The sequence below is a fragment of the Chaetura pelagica genome, unplaced genomic scaffold (assembly GCF_000747805.2).
Source record: "Chaetura pelagica isolate M959 unplaced genomic scaffold, ChaPel_1.0 scaffold441, whole genome shotgun sequence".
Taxonomy (NCBI): Eukaryota; Metazoa; Chordata; class Aves; order Apodiformes; family Apodidae; genus Chaetura; species Chaetura pelagica.
The window spans coordinates 255,736-277,418 of record NW_009952164.1 but is presented as its reverse complement, the minus strand read 5'-3'; the positions used below and the strand labels follow the sequence as shown (position 1 = coordinate 277,418).

The following is a 21,683-nucleotide window of genomic DNA, read 5'->3' as shown; positions in this document are numbered from 1 at the left end:
TAACTGCCACTTCACATACTTTAACTGCAGATATTGCATTGAGGAGCTATTAGTTTTTTTCCACATTGAGTTTGTAGTTTGAAAAAACAAAAGCAAAACAACCTCCCCTTAAAAACAGAAGGAAAACACCCCCAGAAACATAAGGTGAGCACATGCTCTAACGTGCAACGTGAACAAAGCAGCTGTTAAATGCCTACAACTGAAGTGTTATGAATTCTTCCATTTTAATTGTTATAGACAATTTCAGAAAGGAACTGTTTCCTAGCCCACAACATAGGAGAACAAATGTTAAAATACACTTTCAAGTAAATGATAAAACTTAATGCTTCATCATCAGAAAGCTACCTGGCTTTTAAGTATATAAAAAAGTTATTTCAAATAACATTATGACTGAAAGAAAATCAAGGCCAAAAATCACAGAACTTTGAGTCAGTCTCTTTTCTTGCTATTTGTTAAGTTCATTATTTAAACACAAGATTGTTTTCTTAATTTAATATGCATACTTATACAATGGCTTAAATTAAGGCATAATCCAGCTGGCTGAAATGTTCAGTAAAATGTCTCTGTTGCTCTTTATTAGTAATAATTGGTTCAGATTACTACTGGCAAAAGTGACATAGTCCATTAAAGAGGTGACTGAAACACAGATGTCTTTAGTACTGCTACCTTCCATCAGGGTGATTCATAAACTAAATGTAGTGCAAGGCTTCGGACTCCAGAAGCGTTTCAAAAAACTCACCATTAAATCAATTTACCAGAGAGAGTTTGAGGCTTTAAGCAGAAGCTGCTAAAGCCACAGTGTGGTTTTACAGCAAGCTTTTACATTTTAAAGAAAGAATACTGTCCACCCATTGGGAAACAGATAAAAACAGAAGTTATCTTAAAAAATAAACTTTTGGAAGACTAGTCAAAAAGACAATGGCTGAAACTTAACGGACAGACATTAAAAGACAGCTCTTCAGAATCCAACTCAACATGCCAACTGGAGACTCTTAATTTAAAGGCATTGCCTCTGGTCATGTTGCTATCATGATACTTCTGTAAATGACATTCTGGGCTCTCAAGTACTCTGAAAAATACTTATTTTATGTAATTTGGAATATATTCTAAAATCATAGAATACTTCCATTTCCGATTTCAGTTTTAACGTGAAGTGTTTGAGGCTTTTTGGAACTGCAATTTAAGCATAGAACAGATACCTTTGATAAAGTCAAATGTTCTTAAGTGAAATAAATAATAGGGAAATAACATAATTCTTCTGTGTATATTAAAGTTGATGAATAATAGACTCAATCATATTACATAGGAAAATGCACAATTTCAGGAAGTCAAAGACCAGTGAATTGAAAGTAAGACCAGCTGCACCCCAAAACGTTTTAAATTTACAAACTTAGTATTTCACAATGTCAGGTAGCAAGAGGTGCAAAATAATAGGCTAGATCACAGCCTCATTCCAGAACCTGGCCGGCCATGCTTTGGCTTCTGTTGAGACAGACAAAACATGAATGAGGCAGCTGATTAGATACTGAGAAGCAAGCGGCTTTAAATCACAACCGACTATAGCACCATATGTGCTCCCTTGGGAATGAAAACACCAGATTATTTTCTTCAAAATTAGAAATTGAAATTATAATCCTTAAGAAAGTAGAAGCTCAAAATCCCAAACATATGAACTTTTACTGTTTTGCTTTAACATTTCCCCAATGAAAACACTGCTTATTTAATCTTTGTATAATGCTACTACCTATTTGCTTACATACTTGGCTTGTATTTTATTTCTAAAGCATTAAACATTCTTAATACGCTTCTGCTTGTAGACAGTGTTCTGTGACAAACTATTTTCAGAGACAGCCACCAGACCTCATACAGGTGCTTGGAAAGCTTCCTTTCATCCTGTTTTTTAAACTAAACTAGAAGCCAGCCCGGGTACCTGGAAGTAAAAACAAAGTTAAGAGATGCATTTAATGCACCATGGTAGTAAAAATTCCTTCAGAGTCTGGTAATTTGACCATTCTCTGCATTTCCTGAATGTCAGTTTCTACTAAAGCATTTCCTTGTATCAATGTCTATGACAAGTAGGGAAAAGTAGAGTAAAAGGTGAGAAAAGGGAAAGTGCTAAAATAACTGGCATGGTTCTCTCAAGCATTGCAGTAGACTTGTTCAATGCTTTGCCTTCCTGTTAACCTACACTATGCTGAAGCAGCAAAACAGTCACACAAGTACAGAGTACTGTGTAAATAAAGACTCTTAATACTACACTGGTATAATGAAAATGGAACAGTCAAAGGCATTCACTAATAAATGATCATTGAAATCCATCAGAACCTTTGTAGAGCACCATATTTCATGAAGATGTTTAAGTGTGTGGCTGTATCGAAGCTGGAAGCAGAACATTCCTTGTTGGACTTGATGATCAGACTCCCAGTGAGGTTCCTCAATGAATGCAAACACTACTAAACCAGTCCTAAATACATACTGGTTTTAAATGGATATGTTTGTGAGGGAAAATAAAGGAGTTCTCATTATCATTCATTCCAGCTGTTTTTGCTCTGCATGTAAGCGTTTGCTTTCAGGGTCGTCTTTATTCTGACCAACTGGTTCCTCACTCTGCGCAACAGAGATTTCTGCCTGGTCCGTCTTTGTGTCAGTATCAGCCAGCTCCTCTGCAGCTGAGTTAGGGCCATGCAGCTCCTTCACGTGGAGGGTGGGACTGGTCGTTTGCTCTGTGTCTTGCTGGGAGGCTGGTACATTGCTATCTTTGGGAAGCTCAGGGCTGTTGACAGGAGCTATCACCAAGGGAGGCTGAGGTAGGTCTTTCTGTAAATGGAAGGTAACAGAATGAAGGGAACAATCAGCAAGAATTACGTGTCCAGTTATCAGGAGTGATGGTTATACAAGATGAAGATTAAACATACATCATCTTCATTATCCTTCTCCAGAATTGAACACATGCACACAGTTAACCTGTCCTTGAGTTTTATCGTACACGGGGGAATTATCTTCCAGAAACATGTTTAATTTTGTCCTGCCCAGGTGTTACCTGCTGATTTCATGTGCTCTGCTGATCACAAAGCAACAAACAGCACTTTGGCACTTTGTCCTTCTCAGTTTTTGCTCACCTTTGCTATCAGTGTACAACAACTGGCAACTTTGCCATCACATTTCAGATGATCTAAAATCTTTTATTAACAATTAAATTCAGTTCCCCAGAGGAAAGGTATGAAAGTTATCACAAACAGTGGAATAAGAAAGTAAAACTCACTGGGAGGTACCTCTAGCTTGATAGACTTCCTCTTTAAGTAATTATTCAAGAACTATAATCATGGATCACAATAGAAGTTATTCCTTTTGGAATCAAATTAATTTCACTTGTATCCCAGTGAAACAAAGTGTTAGTTTCCTATAAGCAGTAGGCTATGAAAATATATTTTAAGAATTAATTTAAGAAAATATCTCCTGTAACATTATTAAAACATATTTGATATAATATTTAATATTTTACTACTACTACCACCAGTACATTCAACAGAGATCAAACCAGTAAAATGATGGTAGAATCAAGGACAGAGAAGGTCTACTTTACTTTTCGCAAGCCAATTTAAGTGTCCATAAACACTAAAAAACAACTTAGTGAGGCAAAAAGGCATGTAAAAAAGCAAGCATTCAAACAAAACAAAAACCTTTGCTTTTTGGTTGATAATACTACAATATTTTACTCAACTTTAATTCTAGTTAGGTTTTTATAATATTAGTATTTCTTGAAGACACTCATATCAAACTGGTATTCACCGCAAAGCCGCTGCCCGTCCAGAACATTGTGAGCTCCTTTCTCCAAAGAGCCACAGCAAAGCTGGTGAGAAGAGTACAGGGTACCAGGTAGAGGAGAGCAGGCTGGCCCATCTGCATCAGTGCCAAGGCAACAAAGGTCACAAGAAGGCCTATGCCATAGGCTGGAAGAAAACAAAACCAGTAAAACCCAGTTCTTCAGATACAGCTCTGCTCAAGAACAACTCAATAATTAGTTAGATAAGCTTTCTAACAGGAATTTTTTGCAAGTCATATTAAACCTTACTTTTTTCAAGTAATATTAAATCTTCAAAATTTTTTCAGGCCTCTTTAGATACAAGCAGTATATACATCACGTACACCTGGAATAGTGCTTTAATTAACAGAGATACTACAGTCTTATCACCTTGTGAAAGTAGTGTGATCAGCCCAGTCCACACTGTGCAATTAAATCTTTACCTTAGGCACTTTGAGAAAAGCAAAATAAACACCTGAAATGTTGTTCCCAGTATTGTATTTATGATACAGACAATTATTTTGAGCTTTATAACATGTGCTTCTTTGTTTGGCTTTGGCTGTTTCTTACTGTCCCACAGCACCACTGAAAAAACATCAACAAATGGTAACAAATTCAGCTGGCTTGTTTGCTATTACTTTTGATTTAATTTCTGCATATATTCTGCAAAAAATATTAAGCAGAACATAAGCAGCTAGGATCTCATATTGTAATTATTTTCAATTACATTTTCTGAACAATGAAGCTAAATCCAACTGATTTTTGTTCAGGAACCAGAGGAAGAAAGATGTTGAGGTGCTGGAGTACATCCAAGGAAAAACAATCGAGCTGCTGAAGAGCTCTGTATGTGGTCAGCTGCCATTGTTGCCATATTTGACACTGCTGCTCTTTCTCAATACAACATTTTTCTACCCATTTCTGTAAATGTGTTTTGAAAGTACCAGGTAAGTTTCATTTTCATTTAAAGTTTCATTTAAGTGTATAAGCGAGGACATTATTTAAGACTTGGTACATTGAAATAAAAACATTTCCCTAGCCCTGCTGTAAGTCTCCAAGAAGACAGAATTTCTAAAGCAGTTTGTAATGAAAAGTTTTCATGACATTGACTGCAAGCATCTTAAGTCTTTTCTAGATTAAATACTTTGTAACAAATCCAACAGAAATCTGTAAGATCCTATTCATCAGTAGCCTAAGTTCATGGCATGGAACTCTGAATTAAAAAACTAAAGACAACTAACGTAGTGGTGTTAGAACCATTAGAAAACAATTATTTGCATCACAGGTCACAGATTTTTGGAATATACAAGATATGAAGAGCAAAGACAAGGGAAGATACCCCTGAATCTGAATTCTAATATGTAATAAATTCAAAGATTAACTAATCACTAAACCAGAATGGGTAGCTCAGCATGTATAAAGATAGTGTAAGACAAACTGTGGTAATAACAAGCTCCTCTTACATATGGCAGACAAAACAGCTCAGCAAAATGACATCAGGTAACTTGGTAAGGGAAAGTACTTTGCTAAAGTACTTTCTTCATAATAAAAGAAGAAGAATAAAAACCCTGAATTATGTAATATGAGCAATATTGCAGCACTACAGGTTTGGGGAGGAGTGGCTGGAGAGCTGCCCAGCAGGAAAGGACCTGGGGGTGCTGACCAAGTAGCTGAACATGAGCCAGCATCTGCCCAGGTGGCCAAAAAGGCAAACACCATCCTGGCTTGCTTCAGGAATGGTGTGGTCATCAGGAGGAGAGAGGTGATCCTGCCCCTCTACTCGGCCTTGGTGAGGCTGCACCTGTGTGCAAATTTGGGCACCACAGGATAGGAAGGACATGGAGGTGCTGAAGAGGGGGCAGAGAAGGGCAACTAGGCTGATTATGGGTCTGGAGAACAGGTCCTTTAAGGAGAGGCTGAAGGAGCTGAGGCTGTTCAGCCTGGGGAAGAGGAGGCTGAGGGGAGACCTCATTGGTCCCAAAACTGCCTGAGAGGAGGTTGTGGTGAGGCGGGTGTTGAGCTCTTCTCCCTGGTGACCAGCGATAGGACAAGAGGAAATGGGGTCAAGTTGCACCAGAGGAGGTTCAGGCTGGATATTAGGAAAACTGTCTTCACAGAAGGAGTGGTGGGGCCTTGGAACAGGCTGCCCAGGGAGGGGGGTGGGGGCACCATCCCTGGAGGTGTTCAAAAAAGGCGTAGATGTGGTGTTTCAGGAGATGGTTTAGTGGTTAGGGCTTGTAGGGGGGATAGTTGGACTTGATCTTGAAGTCTTTTCCAAACTTGACAAATGGTATACTTTTAAAGGGAGCAACTCCTGTAGGTGTTGTGTTCAGGTGTCACTGTTATACATACCTATAGTGCAGGCTACAAAATAGACTCTGGAGGACTGCACCTGAATATCAAATCTGTGGCAATAGGCCACCAGCAAGCCTAGCAAAGAAAAGAACAATTATAAGCTGATTTCAACCCATTCACGTGGTAAGATACACAAAACCATAAAATTATCTAGGAGTTCTTTTCAACACTTGGGCACCCTGGTGTTTCAGCACTATGACAGCACATGTCAGGAGGCTGCACAGCTCACAGAAGGGTTATATGGTAACACAAGCCCAGAACAACAGATGCACTCCAAGAGAGATGTTTTATACTATAAAATCAGTTGCTAAATCAATTATTGAGATTTCTCCTTATTTCTTGACATCACTTAATGTGAAACTGAACCATAAGATTATTATGCATTTAATACATTTATGGAAAAAGTGAATAGTGCAGAAAAAAGGGCCTCTTTAAAAGGGCTTTAGTGAGAGTGTCATGTCCAGTTCTGGGTTCCCCAATTCCAGAGGGACAGGGATCTACTGGCGAGAGTCCAACAGAGGCTACAAGGATGACGAAGGGACTGGAACACCAGCCTGAGGAGGAAAGGCTGAAAGACCTGAGAAGAGTGAGAGGGGATCTAATGAATGTCCCTAAATACATGAGGGCTGGAGGTCAAGAAGGCAGGGACAACCTTGTCACTTGTGCCCTCTGACAGGACGAGGGGCAATGGATTCAAACTGGAGCCCAGGAAGTTCCACCTCAACATGAGGAAGAACTTGTTTGCTGTGAGGGTGACAGAGCCCTGGGACAGGCTGCCCAGAGAGGTTGTGGAGTCTCCTTCTCTGGAGACTTTCCAGACCAGTCTGGATGCCTTTCTGAGTGACCTGCCCTAGTATTTAGTCCTGATCTGGTGGGGGGTTGGACTCAATAATCTCCGCAAGTCCCTTCCAACCCCTGACATTCTATGATTCTGTGAATATAAAAAATACACTTACAAATTTTGAGGTTTACAGAAGTCAAATCAAACTCCCCCCTTGAAGCAGAAGTACAAGATGAATAAACTAATATGACAGTACAACAAGTAAAAACATGCTGAAGAAGAAATACCTGGAACTAAAATGTCTCCAAATCCTAGCAGAGAAAAAGGCCTGTCACACAGAGCCAGTGGTGAGGAGTTCAGCCGTGGCACTTTCAGGACCATTGGGAGCTTGGAATGAGAGAGACATGCCTGATGAAAAGCTGTTTTCTCTACATACTACACCTACCACAACTTGTTCCTGTTGCACTGAAACTGCAGACTCCCTATAGGGCAAATGTACCTTTTTTACATTTGAGATCCTTATGTTTAAAATATTTTATCAATATTACTGACAACTAGCAAAATGTATTTAAGATAGTAGTGATAGACTACTTTCTAAAACACACAGCCAAGTGTGCATGACAGACATCTCGTGTATTAATTTTAGTCTCACATGAATGGGGTATCAACTCTGCTTTAACTGCAGAACAGAAAAAAGCCATGGTCATGAAAAAACCTTTCATTCTACTGTTTGCAATAGAAGTCTCAAAACAGGAAAGACTTCAATACTTTTAAAAAGTGACTTTTTCAAATAACTTCAAAGACTTTTTTCCCAAACTGTTCCTACTTATTAAATAATTTGCAATGCTGAGGTACAGTACAGTAAGGTTCATTGCAATCACATATTCTCTTTAATACAGAATTTTATTTTATTCTGTTAGTGCCAGATAATTTTATCTATTTATATTGTCATCATTGTTTCATACTATTAATTTTGTGCATAGGGGCTCATGTGAACTTCATGAGGTTCAACAAGGCCAAGTGCAAGGTCCTGCACCTGAGTGGGGACAACTCCTGGTATCAAAAGGCTGGAGAGGAGGGGACTGAGAGCAGCCCTGTGGAGAAGGACTTGGGGGCCCTGCTGGGTAAAAAGCTGGACATGAGCTTGCAACGTGTGCTGGCAGCTCAGAAAGCCAACTGTGTCCTGGGCTGCATCTCCAGCAGCGTGGCCAGCAGGTCAAGGGAGGGGATTGTCCCCCTCTGCTCCACTCTGCTGAGACCCCCCTGCAGGGCTGGGTACAGCTCTGGTGTCCTTGGCACAAGAGCTGTTGGGGTGGGTCCAGAGGAGGCCACAAAACTGATCCAAGGGCTGGAGCAGCTCTGCTATGAGGACAGGCTGAGTGAGTTAGGGTTGTTCAGCCTGGGGAAGAGAAGGCTCTGAGGAGACCTTACTGTGGCCTTTCAATACTTAAAGGACACCTTTAAGAAAGATGGGACAAACCTCTTAGCAGGGTCTGCTGCAAGAGGACATGGGGTGATGGTTTTTCAACCAAAAGAGGGTAGATTTAGGTTAGATAAGATATAAGGAAATATTTTTTTTTTATAATTAAGGTAGTGAAACACTGGCCCAGGTAGCCCAGAGAGGCAGTAGGTGTCCCATCCCTAGAAACATTCAAGTTCAGGCTAGAAAGGGTTCTGAGCAACCTGGTCTAGTTGAAGATGTCCCTGCTCCCTGCAGGGGCGTTGCAGCAGATGACCTTTAAAAGGTTCCTTTCATCTTAAGCCTTTCCATCACTATATAAAACTGAAACTAAAGGGGTACTTATAGGGTACAAAAGACAAGAACCTAAGAAGTTAGAGACATTAATATGAATTGAATGGATTGATCCACTTGTAGTTCATCCTGCAAATTTTCTTTACTATTTTCCTGTGTGCCAGTATTACATTTATTGCTGAAGAGACCCAACGTCCTTAAATTGTCAAAACCAGTTTTCCTACAGATTCATTTCTTACTTCTTTTGCACACTAGATTTCTCTCTTTCCCATATCTCACATACTTTCCTCCCAAAATCAGCCACATCATCTTGTACAGCTCTTTGCACACAGCTGGCTGCTGCCAAACATTACAGCACCACTGAACAGAATTCTTTCTTTCTCCAGTTTGTCTCTCCTTTGCCTACAGCCTCTGCTCTTCATAAAGCAATTACCAAAACAGAGGAAGAGGGTCAAGAGACAAACTGAACACACAAGTTTTATCTCTTTAGGTACAAATCGATGTGCTTTGTTAGCAGTAAGTTCTATTTACAAATGTGGTTGCATTTCCTGTGAAGCTGAGCTAACCAGCTTCCTTATACTGAATCCCTTCTAAAGCAAGATAAAGGAAGACCAAAGTTGTGGAGATGAACCATTAAGTCTGTGAGAGCTCAGGAGTGTTTATTTTCACATTAAATTCTTTTCAGCCTGGCATCTTCACTTCAGCTTTGTGGTCTGCATTTCAGAAAAGATGAAAGTGTAACAGCTGGAAATTAGAGCTATATTTTCATACTACCTACAGTACCTTTTCATGAGTGGCAGAATCAGATGGGCCTGCAGCCACCTCCACCATTATACTCTCCCCAGTCTAAAAGAAAAAAACAAGGGAGAATTGTAAATTAGTAGTTTATTCAGCAGGTCTGGCATCACTTACTAACACATGGAGTAACAGGTCATTCCACTTTGCTCTGTGAATCTTTCACTTACCTTTGTTAGAAAAGGTGTGATAAATACAAAGAACACATCATACACAAAAAGAACCAGGAGGAGCAACGTACAACCCTGAAGGAAGAGACAAAATACTTGGTATTTACAAACTATGCATTAGTAAACAGCAAAGAATTAATAATTAGGAACTTAAGACTAGTCAAGGCAAAAGCTAACAAGGACTAAAGGCAGGTTTAATTCCTAAATATTTTACATGGAGGAATTGGGTCTTGCACGCACCATAGAAATAAAGTAATTTTTAGACATAAAGTTACATGTTAGTGCCTAAAATTCTTTATCATGTAAAATCTGAAAGATTTGAAAAAACACCAGAATGACGCAACAAGTGTAGATCAAATTTGGAAAAAACCCCAAAACCAAAAATCATTCCCAAAAAACCCCTCATAAGTGAGTGTGTGACTTACTAGTAGTCAATACTCTACAGAAGTTACCAAACACCATGTGTAACAATCACAGGCCACATACTGGTCTACGATATACTCATTGCATCACTCTTTTTCAATCTACATATGAATGGAAATGCATTTCCAAGCCCATGTTCTCCATCATAACTGGCTCCTTACTTCAGCTATCAAGAGGCAAACATCCTTTTTTCATATCTGTTGAAATTTTATACCTTAAATGTAGGCAGGCGAATTGTTTTCAACATGTAGAGACAAAAAGCGATTCCTAAAGCATCTTGCAGAACCCAGGCCCACCTAAATGGAGAGAGACATTTTTGAAGGAAACAGTAGGAAAGCCACACCAAGCTTTATCATAGAATCACAGGGCTTGGAAGGGATCTCTGAAGATCATCAAGTCCAACCCCCTTGGCTGCAGCAGGAACACCCAGGTCAGATCACACAGGAACATGTCCAGATGGGTCACGTTCCAAAGAAGGAGACTCCACAACCTCTCTAGGCAGCCTTTCCCAGGGCTCCATCACCCTCATAGCAAAGAAGTTTCTCCTCACGTTGAGGTGGAATTTCCTGTATTGTCACTTGGTGCCATTTCTGACATCCCAAAGGTCCTTCTCCATGGGGCTAATTTCTAGCAGGTCAACCCCTAATCTATACTGGTGCATGGTGCTTTTTCTCCCCAGGTGCAGGACTCTACTCTACACTTCTTGTTGAACTTCATGAGGTTCATATTTGCCCAGCTCTCCATTCTGTCTAGATCTCGCTGCCCAGCCTTCAGGTGGATCAACTAACCCTCCCAGGTTTGTATCATCCGCAAACTTGCTGAGGACACACTCCATCCCCTCATCCAGGTCACTGATGAAGAAGATGTTGAATAAGACTGGGCCCAGTGCTGATCCCTGGGGAACAACACTAGTCACAGGTCTCCAAGTGGACTCTGCACCATTGATCACAACCCTCTGGGCTCTATTGTTTCACCAGTTCTTGATCCATCTCACTGTCCGCTCTTCTCACACTTCCTGAGCTTATCCAGAAGGATGTTATGGGAGACAGTGTCAAAAGCCTTGCTGAAGTCAAGGAAGACATATCCACTGTTCTCCCTGCAACTATCCACTCTGTCACACCATCATAGAAGGCTACCAGATCAGACAGACATGATTTCCCCTGGGTCAATCCATGCTGACTACTCCTGATAACCTTCTTTTCTTCCACGTGCTTAGAGATGACCCCAGAATGAGCTGCTCCATCATCTTTCCAGGCATGGAAAAGGCATGGAGGTGAGGCTGACTGGTCTGTACCCAGGTCCTGTTTCTTGTCCTTCTTGAAGACTGGAGTGACACTGGCCTTCCTCCAGACCTTAGGCACCTCTCCCATTCTCCAGGACTTTTCAAAGATGATGGGGAGTGGTCTAGTGATGACTTCTGCCAGCTCCCTCAGCACACATGGGTGCATCCTATCAGGGCCCACGGATTTGTAGATGTCCAGTTTCTTTAACTGATCCTTAACACAATCTTCTTCAATCAAGATGAAATCTTCATCACTCCTGACTTCTTCTGTGGTCTGGAAGGTTTGGGAATCCTGAGGGTCAGCATTAAAGACTGAGGCAAAGAAGGCATTCAGTAACTCCACTTTGTCCATACCCTCCATCACCAGGGCACCCACTTCATTCAGCAGTGGGTCCACATTTCCTCTGGTCTTCCTTTTACCTCCAATGTACTTGAATAAGCCTTTCTTGTTGATCTTGACTTCCCTCTGGATGAGCCCTGGTAACTCTTGTCCTCTTGCTAACTCCAGGCTCGTTTCTAGTGGGCCTGGTTTTATCCCCCACCTCCTTCAATCCTAGTTTAAAGCCCTCTCAAAGAGCCTCACTAACTCTTGGCAAAGAATCCTTCTCCCCCTTGTTGATAGTTCCACACTATTTTTTGCTAGCAGACCCGGTGCCTTGTAAACATCTCCATGATTGAAAATTCCAAAGTTCATCTGATGGCACCAGCCTCTAAGCCATTCATTAGTCAGCTGTGTTTCCCTAATCCTTTCAGCTTTCCTTGCCACTGAAGGAACTGAGGAAAAGACCACCCCATTAAGGACCTGCTTGGAACAAAAAACTTCATTAAAAGTACTTGCTTGAAATCAACATTGTTGACAGCATAGATTCACAAATGGGAAGTTGTGCTTGCTCAAACTGATAACCTTCTACAGTGATAGGACTGATTTCATAGCTGAGGGAAGAACAGTGAGGATACTGCCTACCAAGATTTCAGCAAGGCTTTCCAAGGCTTTTCACTGAGAATCTCCCAAAGATCCTCATAGAAAAGATGATGAAGTATAGGCTGGATGAGCAGACAGTGAGGTGGATTGAAAAGTGGCTGAATGAGGTCAGTGGTCCTTTGGCCTCTGTGTATGTGTACAATCTTGTGTGCTGAGAGAAGCCTACAGCTGTTAGGTACAGAAGGACCAAGACTCCACAGTTTACTCTTGATTGCTACAATCAAAGAGAAGTAGGATCTGAGATATGGAAAACTAAGGTTTACCTAAAATCAATGCTAGATGCAGATGGGAGATTAAGCTGTTGTGATCAATACCTAAGAAGTTGCTGATAGAGCTTTCTGCAGGAGACATTTAGGTTCACTCCAGTTTTGAGGCAGAAAATGGATTTCCTAGTCCTAAATATTTCAGGTTGGAATAGATCTATAGTACTTCTGTATTTCTCAGTCTGACACTTATTTCTCTAAAAGGTGTTTCAGAGTTGATGTTCCCTTTGTTTATGAGTTTTGTCAGTGAATGATCCACAGCCTTAATACAAAAAATGTACCCCACAAAGGCAGTAACAGGCATTCCAGGAACAAACAAGGTATCTCTGGTACCACCAGCAGAAACACAGGACAGCATTTCAGTTCTAACACAGAATCCCTCAGAGGAATCAAGAAGAACACATCATGTATATATGGGGAACCTGGAGCATTTGGGAGTGAGGTAAAGGGTAAAAAACCCCACCAAAACCCAACAAAAACTCTAACAAAAGTGGTAAGAGAATGCTATGATTAGGAACTGCAGCAATACTGAACATACAGAATTATTTACTCATACCAGACTTCTGAGAGAAACTAAAGATCTGACAATCTTCACAGCATTTATTGTCTCTGAACAAATGCACATGCAGACCATCTCACCTGAAGGAACAAGTTAAGACAGCTTGTGTCCAACTTTCCATGCCACTTCTGAAAAGCTGTCTTTTAAACCAAAGAGATCAGAACATAAATGGGAACTCAGAGAAATCAAAGCTTAACATGATACAGTTTTCCATAACTTAGTGACAAAGCAAAGATGTAGAACATATGGAACAACTAAGAATTTCTGCCCAAGTCTCTAGTTTCTTTCCTGTCACTCCTAAATTCAGGATAAGTTTAGGCTTCTATGGATGTCAGTGACTTCTGCTATAAAGCATATTACATATGTACATATTACAGGAAGCTGAATCAGGGGAGGTTTAGGTTGGATATCAGGAAAAGGTTTTTCACCCAGAAGGTGGTTGAGCACTGGAACCAGTTCCCCAGGACAGTGGTCCCAGCACCAAGGCTGCCTGAGCTCAAGAAGCCTTTGGATGATGCTCTCAGGCACATGGGGTGATTCTTGGGGTGCCCTACACAGGGACAGGAGTTGGACTCATGATCCTGATGGGTCCCTTCCAACTCAGCAGATTCTATGATTCTATGATTTCTAGCACAGAAAGTAAAATATACACTTACTGATCTTCATTTCTGAAGACTCCCCAGATTGCACTGACAGAGATACAAAATATTGCCAACAGCAACATCCGGACCTGCGGACGCTTGTGAAAATAAGGCAAGTTGTTGTCTGGGATTCTGAAAATGAAACACACCAAAGCTACAGTTGTCTGTGTAGTTACCCTCCTCTATTATAAACATTTTGAATTATGAAAACCCCACATCTACCCAAATGATAAACATTTAATTTTGCCTATTAAAAACTTGGAAGTTGCCACATACCTACATTTTCCCAAGGGGAATCTTCTTACAAAGGGAGACAAACAACTGTAAAGTCCAATCGAGGCAGCCAGGCAGAAGATTCCTATGATAACATAGACTAAGAAAGAAAAAGGAGTGAGTCCAAGTAGGACAAGGCAAGAGATGCTTTCTTTGAAGTGTCCATCAGAAAGCCTGAATGAGAAATAAGGCTTAAATTTCATCAGTGAAAGTTCAATTCAGAGGCTTTATATGATTGTTAATTGGATTTATGCTCTTTAAATGTCTAATTCTAGCTCATTTTACTCAGGTGTACTTTATGCAATAGTTACTTCAACAAATCAAAATCTCTGTGAATCTCTGAATCTTAAATTCAGTCATTGAATCATAAGCCTAAAAGGCAATTTATAGTGAAGTGTTTATCTTCTCATTATGATCATTCAGGAGCATTAAATCACTCAGTAGCAAAATGCATTAATACAGATGAGATGCATCTTTTATAACATACTCAGAAACAGGAGGACAGAAGTTCCAGTACATCAGGCTCTCATATTCTTTTATCAATCAATTTGATAAGTGATGACTAGAAACTTAGCATCTTTATAAAGATAAAAACATTTATCTTGGAACGCATAACTTATATTCAAATTGGATAATAACAGAAAGAAAAGTATAGATTTGAGAACACCTTTGAAAGGTGCAAGACATTGACTGTGTCTACTTAACAGGCTTTAACATTTGAAAGAAGCTTTATGATCCACCTAATCTTGCAGGGTTTTAAATCATATTGGGATGAAGCAGAAGACAGCCCCTTCATTAAGATTTTCATGGTTAAAACCTTCTTTAAACTATGGTAGCCTTGTGATAATGAAGTTATATCAATAAAAATACAAATTTAAGAGTACCTAAGTGGTCATAGAAGAAATAAAGGAGGACCAGCATTGAGCAGCACATCACTACAAATACACAGATCATGATTGGAGTCACATCAACTGTTTCATCATCATGTTTCTCTGCCCCATCATCACGTTTATGCTTCATGTACCGTCTGAAAGAGTAACATGGCAATAATCAGTCCATTCCTTCTGCAACAAAATATCAAAGGACACTGAATCTTTACCAAGTATTACATGGGGTTAGAAAACATGACAGGACACCAAAGCTTGCATTGATTTCCACTCAAGTAAGTGGAACTTCACATTTTACATGGATGGATGAACATCAGAAATCACACAATGCATAAACCAGTAACTGTTGCATTAATTTATCAGGAGTACTATTTTTAATTCACCAAGAATTCAACAGAATCCTGAAAACTACCAAAGAATAATTTGCTGACTTTACAAGAAATCCTGAAGTCAGAATGTGTATAGAAAGTAAATGTTAGAAAGACATATAGCACAGACAACTTCCTCTCCTCAACTGAACTTACTGGCAAAAGTAACAATAAAATTTCAATTAAAGATTAATAATAAACATAGTACAATTTAGCCATCTGATCCGTTTGGTTTGCACTATACAAGTAAAACCCATTTTTATTTACAAAATATTTTGATGGTGAATTGTTGCAAAAGCCTGTTACTATCTAATTTTCCTTCTGAGCTTTTCAAAGCTTTTGCCTTTCTTTTTGGCCAAGACAAGATACTAAAACACTTTAGATGCAAATTCTACTCAAATAATTTCATACAATGACAAAGCCAATAAAATGCTCAGGGGCTTTCAAGTGTCACATCAGCATTTTACCCTTCTGGTTATATAGAGTCTCTGAACCTCATTGTTCTTAGACAAATACCAGGTTTTTTTTGGGTTTTTCTTGTGAAAAATAGCAAAAAACCAACATACTACATTCTAGTTACTCACTTTTTCACATCTCTGCTCCCTGCCCAGTAGCCTCCAATTGCAACAGTCCCCACAGCCATGACAAATATAATCACCATGTTATAGTCCAGCACAGGCTCATTTGGTGCATACATTGCCCCTTTCACTGAGCTGCCAAAACTCTGTAGAGATAAATACAAGTTATGAAGAACTTCCAAAAAGCCACCTTAGCAAAGGTCCACTTATTTGGTTTTTATTAAACAACCTCAGAATCAAGCCTAATCATAAATACTTAAGAGCAATCTATTGACTCTGCTATTAGTGTTATTTATTTCCAGCATGAGGCTTCATTTTTATTTTATTCTGAAGATGAGAAATAACCTCTCAAAAGATGTGCAATTTTTTTTTTCAGAACTTCATTATGCAGTGTTCATAAACTCTCTACAGATTCAAAGCTCTTAAGGACTTTAAATACTGTTGAGTAATGACTCATTTAAACGAGATAATATAAATAAGTGCATTTTGTATTGAGTTTACCTTGCCAATATCTAACATATCAGTATAGCTGAGCAGAGCCACAGGAATATCAATCTCTTCATATTGACTCCTGTTACCCCCAGGAGGTACCTGAAAGACAGTCCAGACCAGGTGAGACTACATTAATTTCTGTAATTACTATTACTTCAAAAGAGTTGCAAGTTCTATTTCTTTTAATTTGGAAAATATTCTAGAAAGGAAAATCATAAGAAAACACCCCAAGTCAAAATGTAAGTCTGTTTCCAGTAAAACCTAAATAAAGACTGTAACAGCAAAATGCAGCAACCAAACTTCAAGCAGAATCTTTTGCACATCAGGGGCATGGTTTTATGACTGATGCGTGCCTCTGGTTTTGACTACAGTATCCAAACCTGTTAATTTTACAAAACATACACAGGGGATGCTCCAGCTGAATCTAAAGCACTAGATTCACTGAGCTCTAGATCTCACTGAAGGCAGCAGTATGAGTCAAGAGACCAACCTCCTCCTTTGATTCCGGTATTTCACATGACCTAAGGATAATTTTGAGCTCTTGACTTGACTGTTACCAGGGCTAGAAGCAGAACTCTTCCTACTTAAGTGAGTACCTCCTGCTTCATTAATCCTTCCTTCACATTGCCACACAAAGCTATGCAATGTATACACACATGAACACACAAAAATATATTATTCACTTAAAAGAGGAGCATCAAATACCAGCAGTGAGCAATGACAAGACAGTATCTAACATGAGAGGAGTATCTTTCTGTCTTTCTATATTGCTGACACTTACCAGTCTCTCTCTACTAACAATCAGCAGCCCACGAGCTCCATTTATCTGAGCAAGCCTCACTTTCTCATAGAAGGTGCAGTTCCCTCTCATCACCATAGGGATCTGATTATTAAATCCCCCATCAGGTACATCAGAAGGAGAGCACAAAACAGAAGCTGTCTGATCCTGCAGTTGCAAGAGTGACTGAAAAGAAATAAATTAGTTACATATATATTTATAAAATAAAATTAGAAAAGAAGTCAAAAGCAGAAACCCCAGATTTTCTAAAGGATAATTTAGAACTTTCAAGTAATGGAGGGATAGATAATTCTTGAAATAACTTGAAAGCCAAAACAGAGCTGCCCTCTCTATGATAGAGGGTCTTGCATCTTATTGTACAGAATTCTGCTGGTAGTAAAATATGAGTTATAATCTGCACTTGCATTTATTTTCTTCAGCACTGTTGCTGTTCTGATGCACACATCCAGGAAGTAAGAGAAGAGTCAAGTGTTATAATTGTTGGGGTGGCACTGAGTGGTAGGCTGAGATGGGATATGAAGAGATAAAACCATAAACACAGGCGGGGTAAAAATAAACTTCCATTTTGAAACCAACAATATCCAGTTAGCTGAGATTTTGGATCCTAAGCACCTGGGTACTGGCTTCTAAGCTGCTTCTGTCACTGCTTGCAATTCAGAGATGTTGCAGGCCTCCCTCAGTACTACTGAAATATGTCTCCAGTGCATTTTTATGAGACTGGTTGAAAGAAGGTGTCTATATTACAGTCTCCAGCTCGCAGAAATCTTAAGAGTCTGTAATGCTAGAGACTCTGTGGGAAGTCTGCCTGGATCTAGTCAAACTAGACCCTAAGTCTCTCAAACCATCTTCATGCACTTCTGGGTTGCCACTTCTGCTGTTGAAGCAAAGGGACACAGTCTGTGCCCTTCCTGAGTTCCAATTACAGAGCCAGATCAAGTGCTAGTTTATTAGCTGGATCTACACAAAAGCAAAGGCATCTGAGCTATGTACCTAGGGAGTAATCTTCAGTTGCGATAAACCCACCAATTAAGCCTGGATTATACATTGATAAGGAACATTAATAATGCTGTGTAGCACTGCACTAGTAGAGTAAGAAATACAACTAATAAAATGAACAAAGTATCAGTCACTATTCCCCATCTTCCCCAACTAGTAGCTCATTCAAAGTATATCTGCTGATTTCATCATTCAGTAACAGTAACTTTTTCTCACTGAGAAGAGTGAAGAATTGACTCAATTGTCAGCTCATACAGCTTTGGATAATACAGCAAGAGGTTTAGAGAGTTTGTGATTACTTATTATTCCACTTGGAAGAAGTATGAACCACTCAGAAAGCCCTGAAGGTCGCAGTTTAGTATATTAGAAAAGCCATGCAGTATCTTCCTGTATCGTACTGGCATGTAAAAACTCCTTTCCAACCACAGGGAAGTGCCATTTTCATTTAATTCATAATGTTGTGCAAAAGGAAGATTTTTTGTTTGAACCAAAAATAGTCACTAGCTCTGCATGCTGCTTGGAAAAGAAAATTGCCATCATAGCACTGCCCAGGGTTGATCTTAACAGATTAAAACAATCTTCTAAGTAGAGCAAACAAAGTAGTTGCTTCCAATTCTACTAATCCAAGTTAGAAATTATAGGTTTCTCTGAAACAAGGGGTTTTAAAATACATTATTCTGTCAGTGCTTGGCTAGGTACTTACAGCTTTACCCAGATCATGTGGTAAATGGGCCCACTGAGAGTTGAAGAGGATACAGTAGTCTTTTCCTTTGCTGCTCCCTTTCTCTGAGAGTACATGTACCATCCCATACTCGCAGTATACCTGAAAACGTAACAAAAACGTCATGACAAGAATTTTAGGCCCCATGAAATAGCCCAGGTGAGGGGTGTAACATGCTGTTGACTAGCTTGCTTTGTACTTCAAAGAAAAACAAAAGATTCTACAAAGTGTCAGCATCTGTGCAGGGATTGCAGTGGAACTTGGTACTACTTCCACCATACTTCAAAGACTTCAGATCCATTAGGTAGATTCCCTCCTACAAATCAATTACTCAAAGAATCACATGAACCTTCACTGAATGCTACTGGATGTCTTTTGTTTCATGTGGGTTTTTTTTTAAAAACCAACAAAACAAAAATACAACCCTGAACATCACAGTCATACGTGTATAACCAGAGCAACAGAAAAAAGCTGGACTACTGCAGAACAGATTAGAGAGCTAGAATAAGAGACCTGGCCCACACCAACTCCTGAAAGACCACTCTGCACTAATGATCAATCCCAGATTCACACTGCTCCAAAATTCAGTCATGGCCTCCATTGCTGTAGGTCTGACAAGACCCAACAGCATCACTGGCTTTTTTTATCTCCTAGGTAGCACATATAGATCCTCAAGACTACATACTACATATACTTTTCACTGCTTCAGTGACCAGCAGTCACTGCTGTCAAAACTCCAATACTTGCCACAAGTAGTGAAGATTACATATCTAAGTTTATATATCTAAGATTACATATCTAATTACAGGTATGTATTGGATCTGGCTGTGACCGAGTTAACTTTCTTCATAGCAGCTGGTATGGTGCTGGATTTAGATTTGTGACCAAAACAAACTAATCACAGACTCAAAGAATGTTGGGGATTGGAAGGGACCTTCGAGGATCATTGAGTCCAACACCCCTGCCAGAGCAGGACTAAATACTAGGGCAGGTCACTCAGAAAGGCATCCAGACAGGTCTGGAAAGTCTCCAGAGAAGGAGACTCCACAACCTCTCTGGGCAGCCTGTCCCAGGGCTCTGTCACCCTCACAGCAAACAAGTTCTTCCTCATGTTGAGGTGGAACTTCCTGGGCTCCAGTTTGAATCCATTGCCCCTCGTCCTGTCAGAGGGCACAAGTGACAAGAGGTTGTCCCTGCCTTCTTGACCCCCAGCCCTCATGTATTTAGAGACATTCACTAAATTCCTCCTCAGTCTCCTCCCCTCTAGGCTGAAAAGCCTCAGGTCTCTCTGCCTTTCCTCGTAAGGCAGGTGTTTCAGTCCCTAAATAATCCAATTAATAATATTTTAGAAATAATAATAGTAATGATTAATTATAAACAACATTAATGATATTGCTGAACAGGATTTGCATGGCATCAAGGCCTTCTCAGTTTCTCATTCAGTCCCTGCAGTTAATAGACTGGAGCAATGAACAGTGACTGGAGCAGTGTAAAGTGATGTTTTGCTCAGGAGCTGGCTGGGCACTGGTCTAAGTGTGAGAGGTGGTGACTGATTGCCTTTCCACCTCCCCCTGCCTTCCACCTCCCCAGTTTTCTTCCCCCTTCCCTATTTTACATAAGATTGTATCAGGCATTTTCCAGCAAAGCTGAAGAAGCTAGGGGTGACTGGTCATCACAAGCATGTAATAGCAAACACTTCCTTTTTACAGAGTTAGTCACCAGTCTCCTTCTCATTCCTTATTATAAGCTCTGCTCTTTTAAATATTTCCTCACAATTTTGTGAGTACCAGATACATTCCTCATCTTTCACCCAAAAAGCCAGACAAAAATGCCCACAAGACCACAGAACCTACAAAACTATATATTTTTGTGGAGCTGATGCAGTTGTCTGCTTGTACACCAAGTCTAAGTAGGTATTTACACAGGCAACCAGAAATTAGGAAGACAAACTAAGCATCCATGGAAGTGTGTGCAACTTTCTTACCACTGGTGGTGGTTTTATTTAACTTTAATTAGTAGTGACTTCATTCTGACATTAACTGAACCAAGATAAATGTAAATCCTCCAGAAATCTTTAAAGAAATACAAAGTATATAATGAGTTCTACTGTTACTCTTCTTGCAGTCAAAGAGCTCTGATACAATCCTTCCTTCCCATTTCTAAGGGGCAAATGAGTACCTTGCATTGCTTTACTCTCTAACAACAGGGTCTACTCCCTGCTGGAACAAGCAGGCACGGAGAGTGTAATTTTAACATCAACCCGTGGGACACTTCTATGCCCTTCAGAGCAGCAACAGTGGGGCTGCAGGCACTGCCATGGGAGTAGTGTCAGGCAACATCTCCACTAATTGTAACCATTTAAGTCTAAGAACTCTCCTTCAGGCAAAATACTGAACATCAGTTCCTTGGTGCCACACCTGCTTTGATGCATTCTGAACCCATCTGCTCACCATAGCACATTGAACACTATCACATTCCGAAATCAATTTCAGATCTGACCATTGCACAGGAAGCTTTGAATGCTTCAGATAAAAAAAGTTCAGATACAAAAGAAATGCTCAGAAAACCAGACAAAAACTAACTTTTGAGGGCTGTTTCTTTGGTTTTGTGTTGTTTGCTTTATTTTTCTTTTTACATTCAAATGCATGAATCCAGATCAATGGTTCTTTTTGTAGAAGGAGCATCTTGCTGATCTTTAATTACTGCTTCAGGGCCTTCCAGTTCTCTTACAGAACAATTTCAGTGTTTAAGTAGTGCTGCCTAACA

At 39.9% G+C, this 21,683-nt stretch overlaps 1 protein-coding gene across 1 annotated transcript; it reads right to left on the bottom strand.

The window, feature by feature from the left end:
• Window positions 1–2,529: 2,529 nt before the first annotated feature.
• Window positions 2,530–20,720, bottom strand: SPPL2B (signal peptide peptidase like 2B). Its single transcript, XM_010007278.1, has 15 exons — window positions 20,691–20,720; window positions 18,900–19,019; window positions 17,183–17,365; window positions 16,411–16,500; window positions 15,916–16,055; window positions 14,961–15,103; window positions 14,080–14,176; window positions 13,819–13,935; window positions 10,291–10,372; window positions 9,654–9,728; window positions 9,472–9,534; window positions 7,223–7,322; window positions 6,152–6,229; window positions 3,790–3,950; window positions 2,530–2,817 (listed from the first exon to the last, which is right to left on the bottom strand). The coding sequence occupies exons 1-15, from the start codon at window positions 20,718–20,720 to the stop codon at window positions 2,530–2,532; spliced, it is 1,767 nt and encodes a 588-aa protein (XP_010005580.1).
• Between the last annotated feature and the right edge of the window lie 963 nt (window positions 20,721–21,683).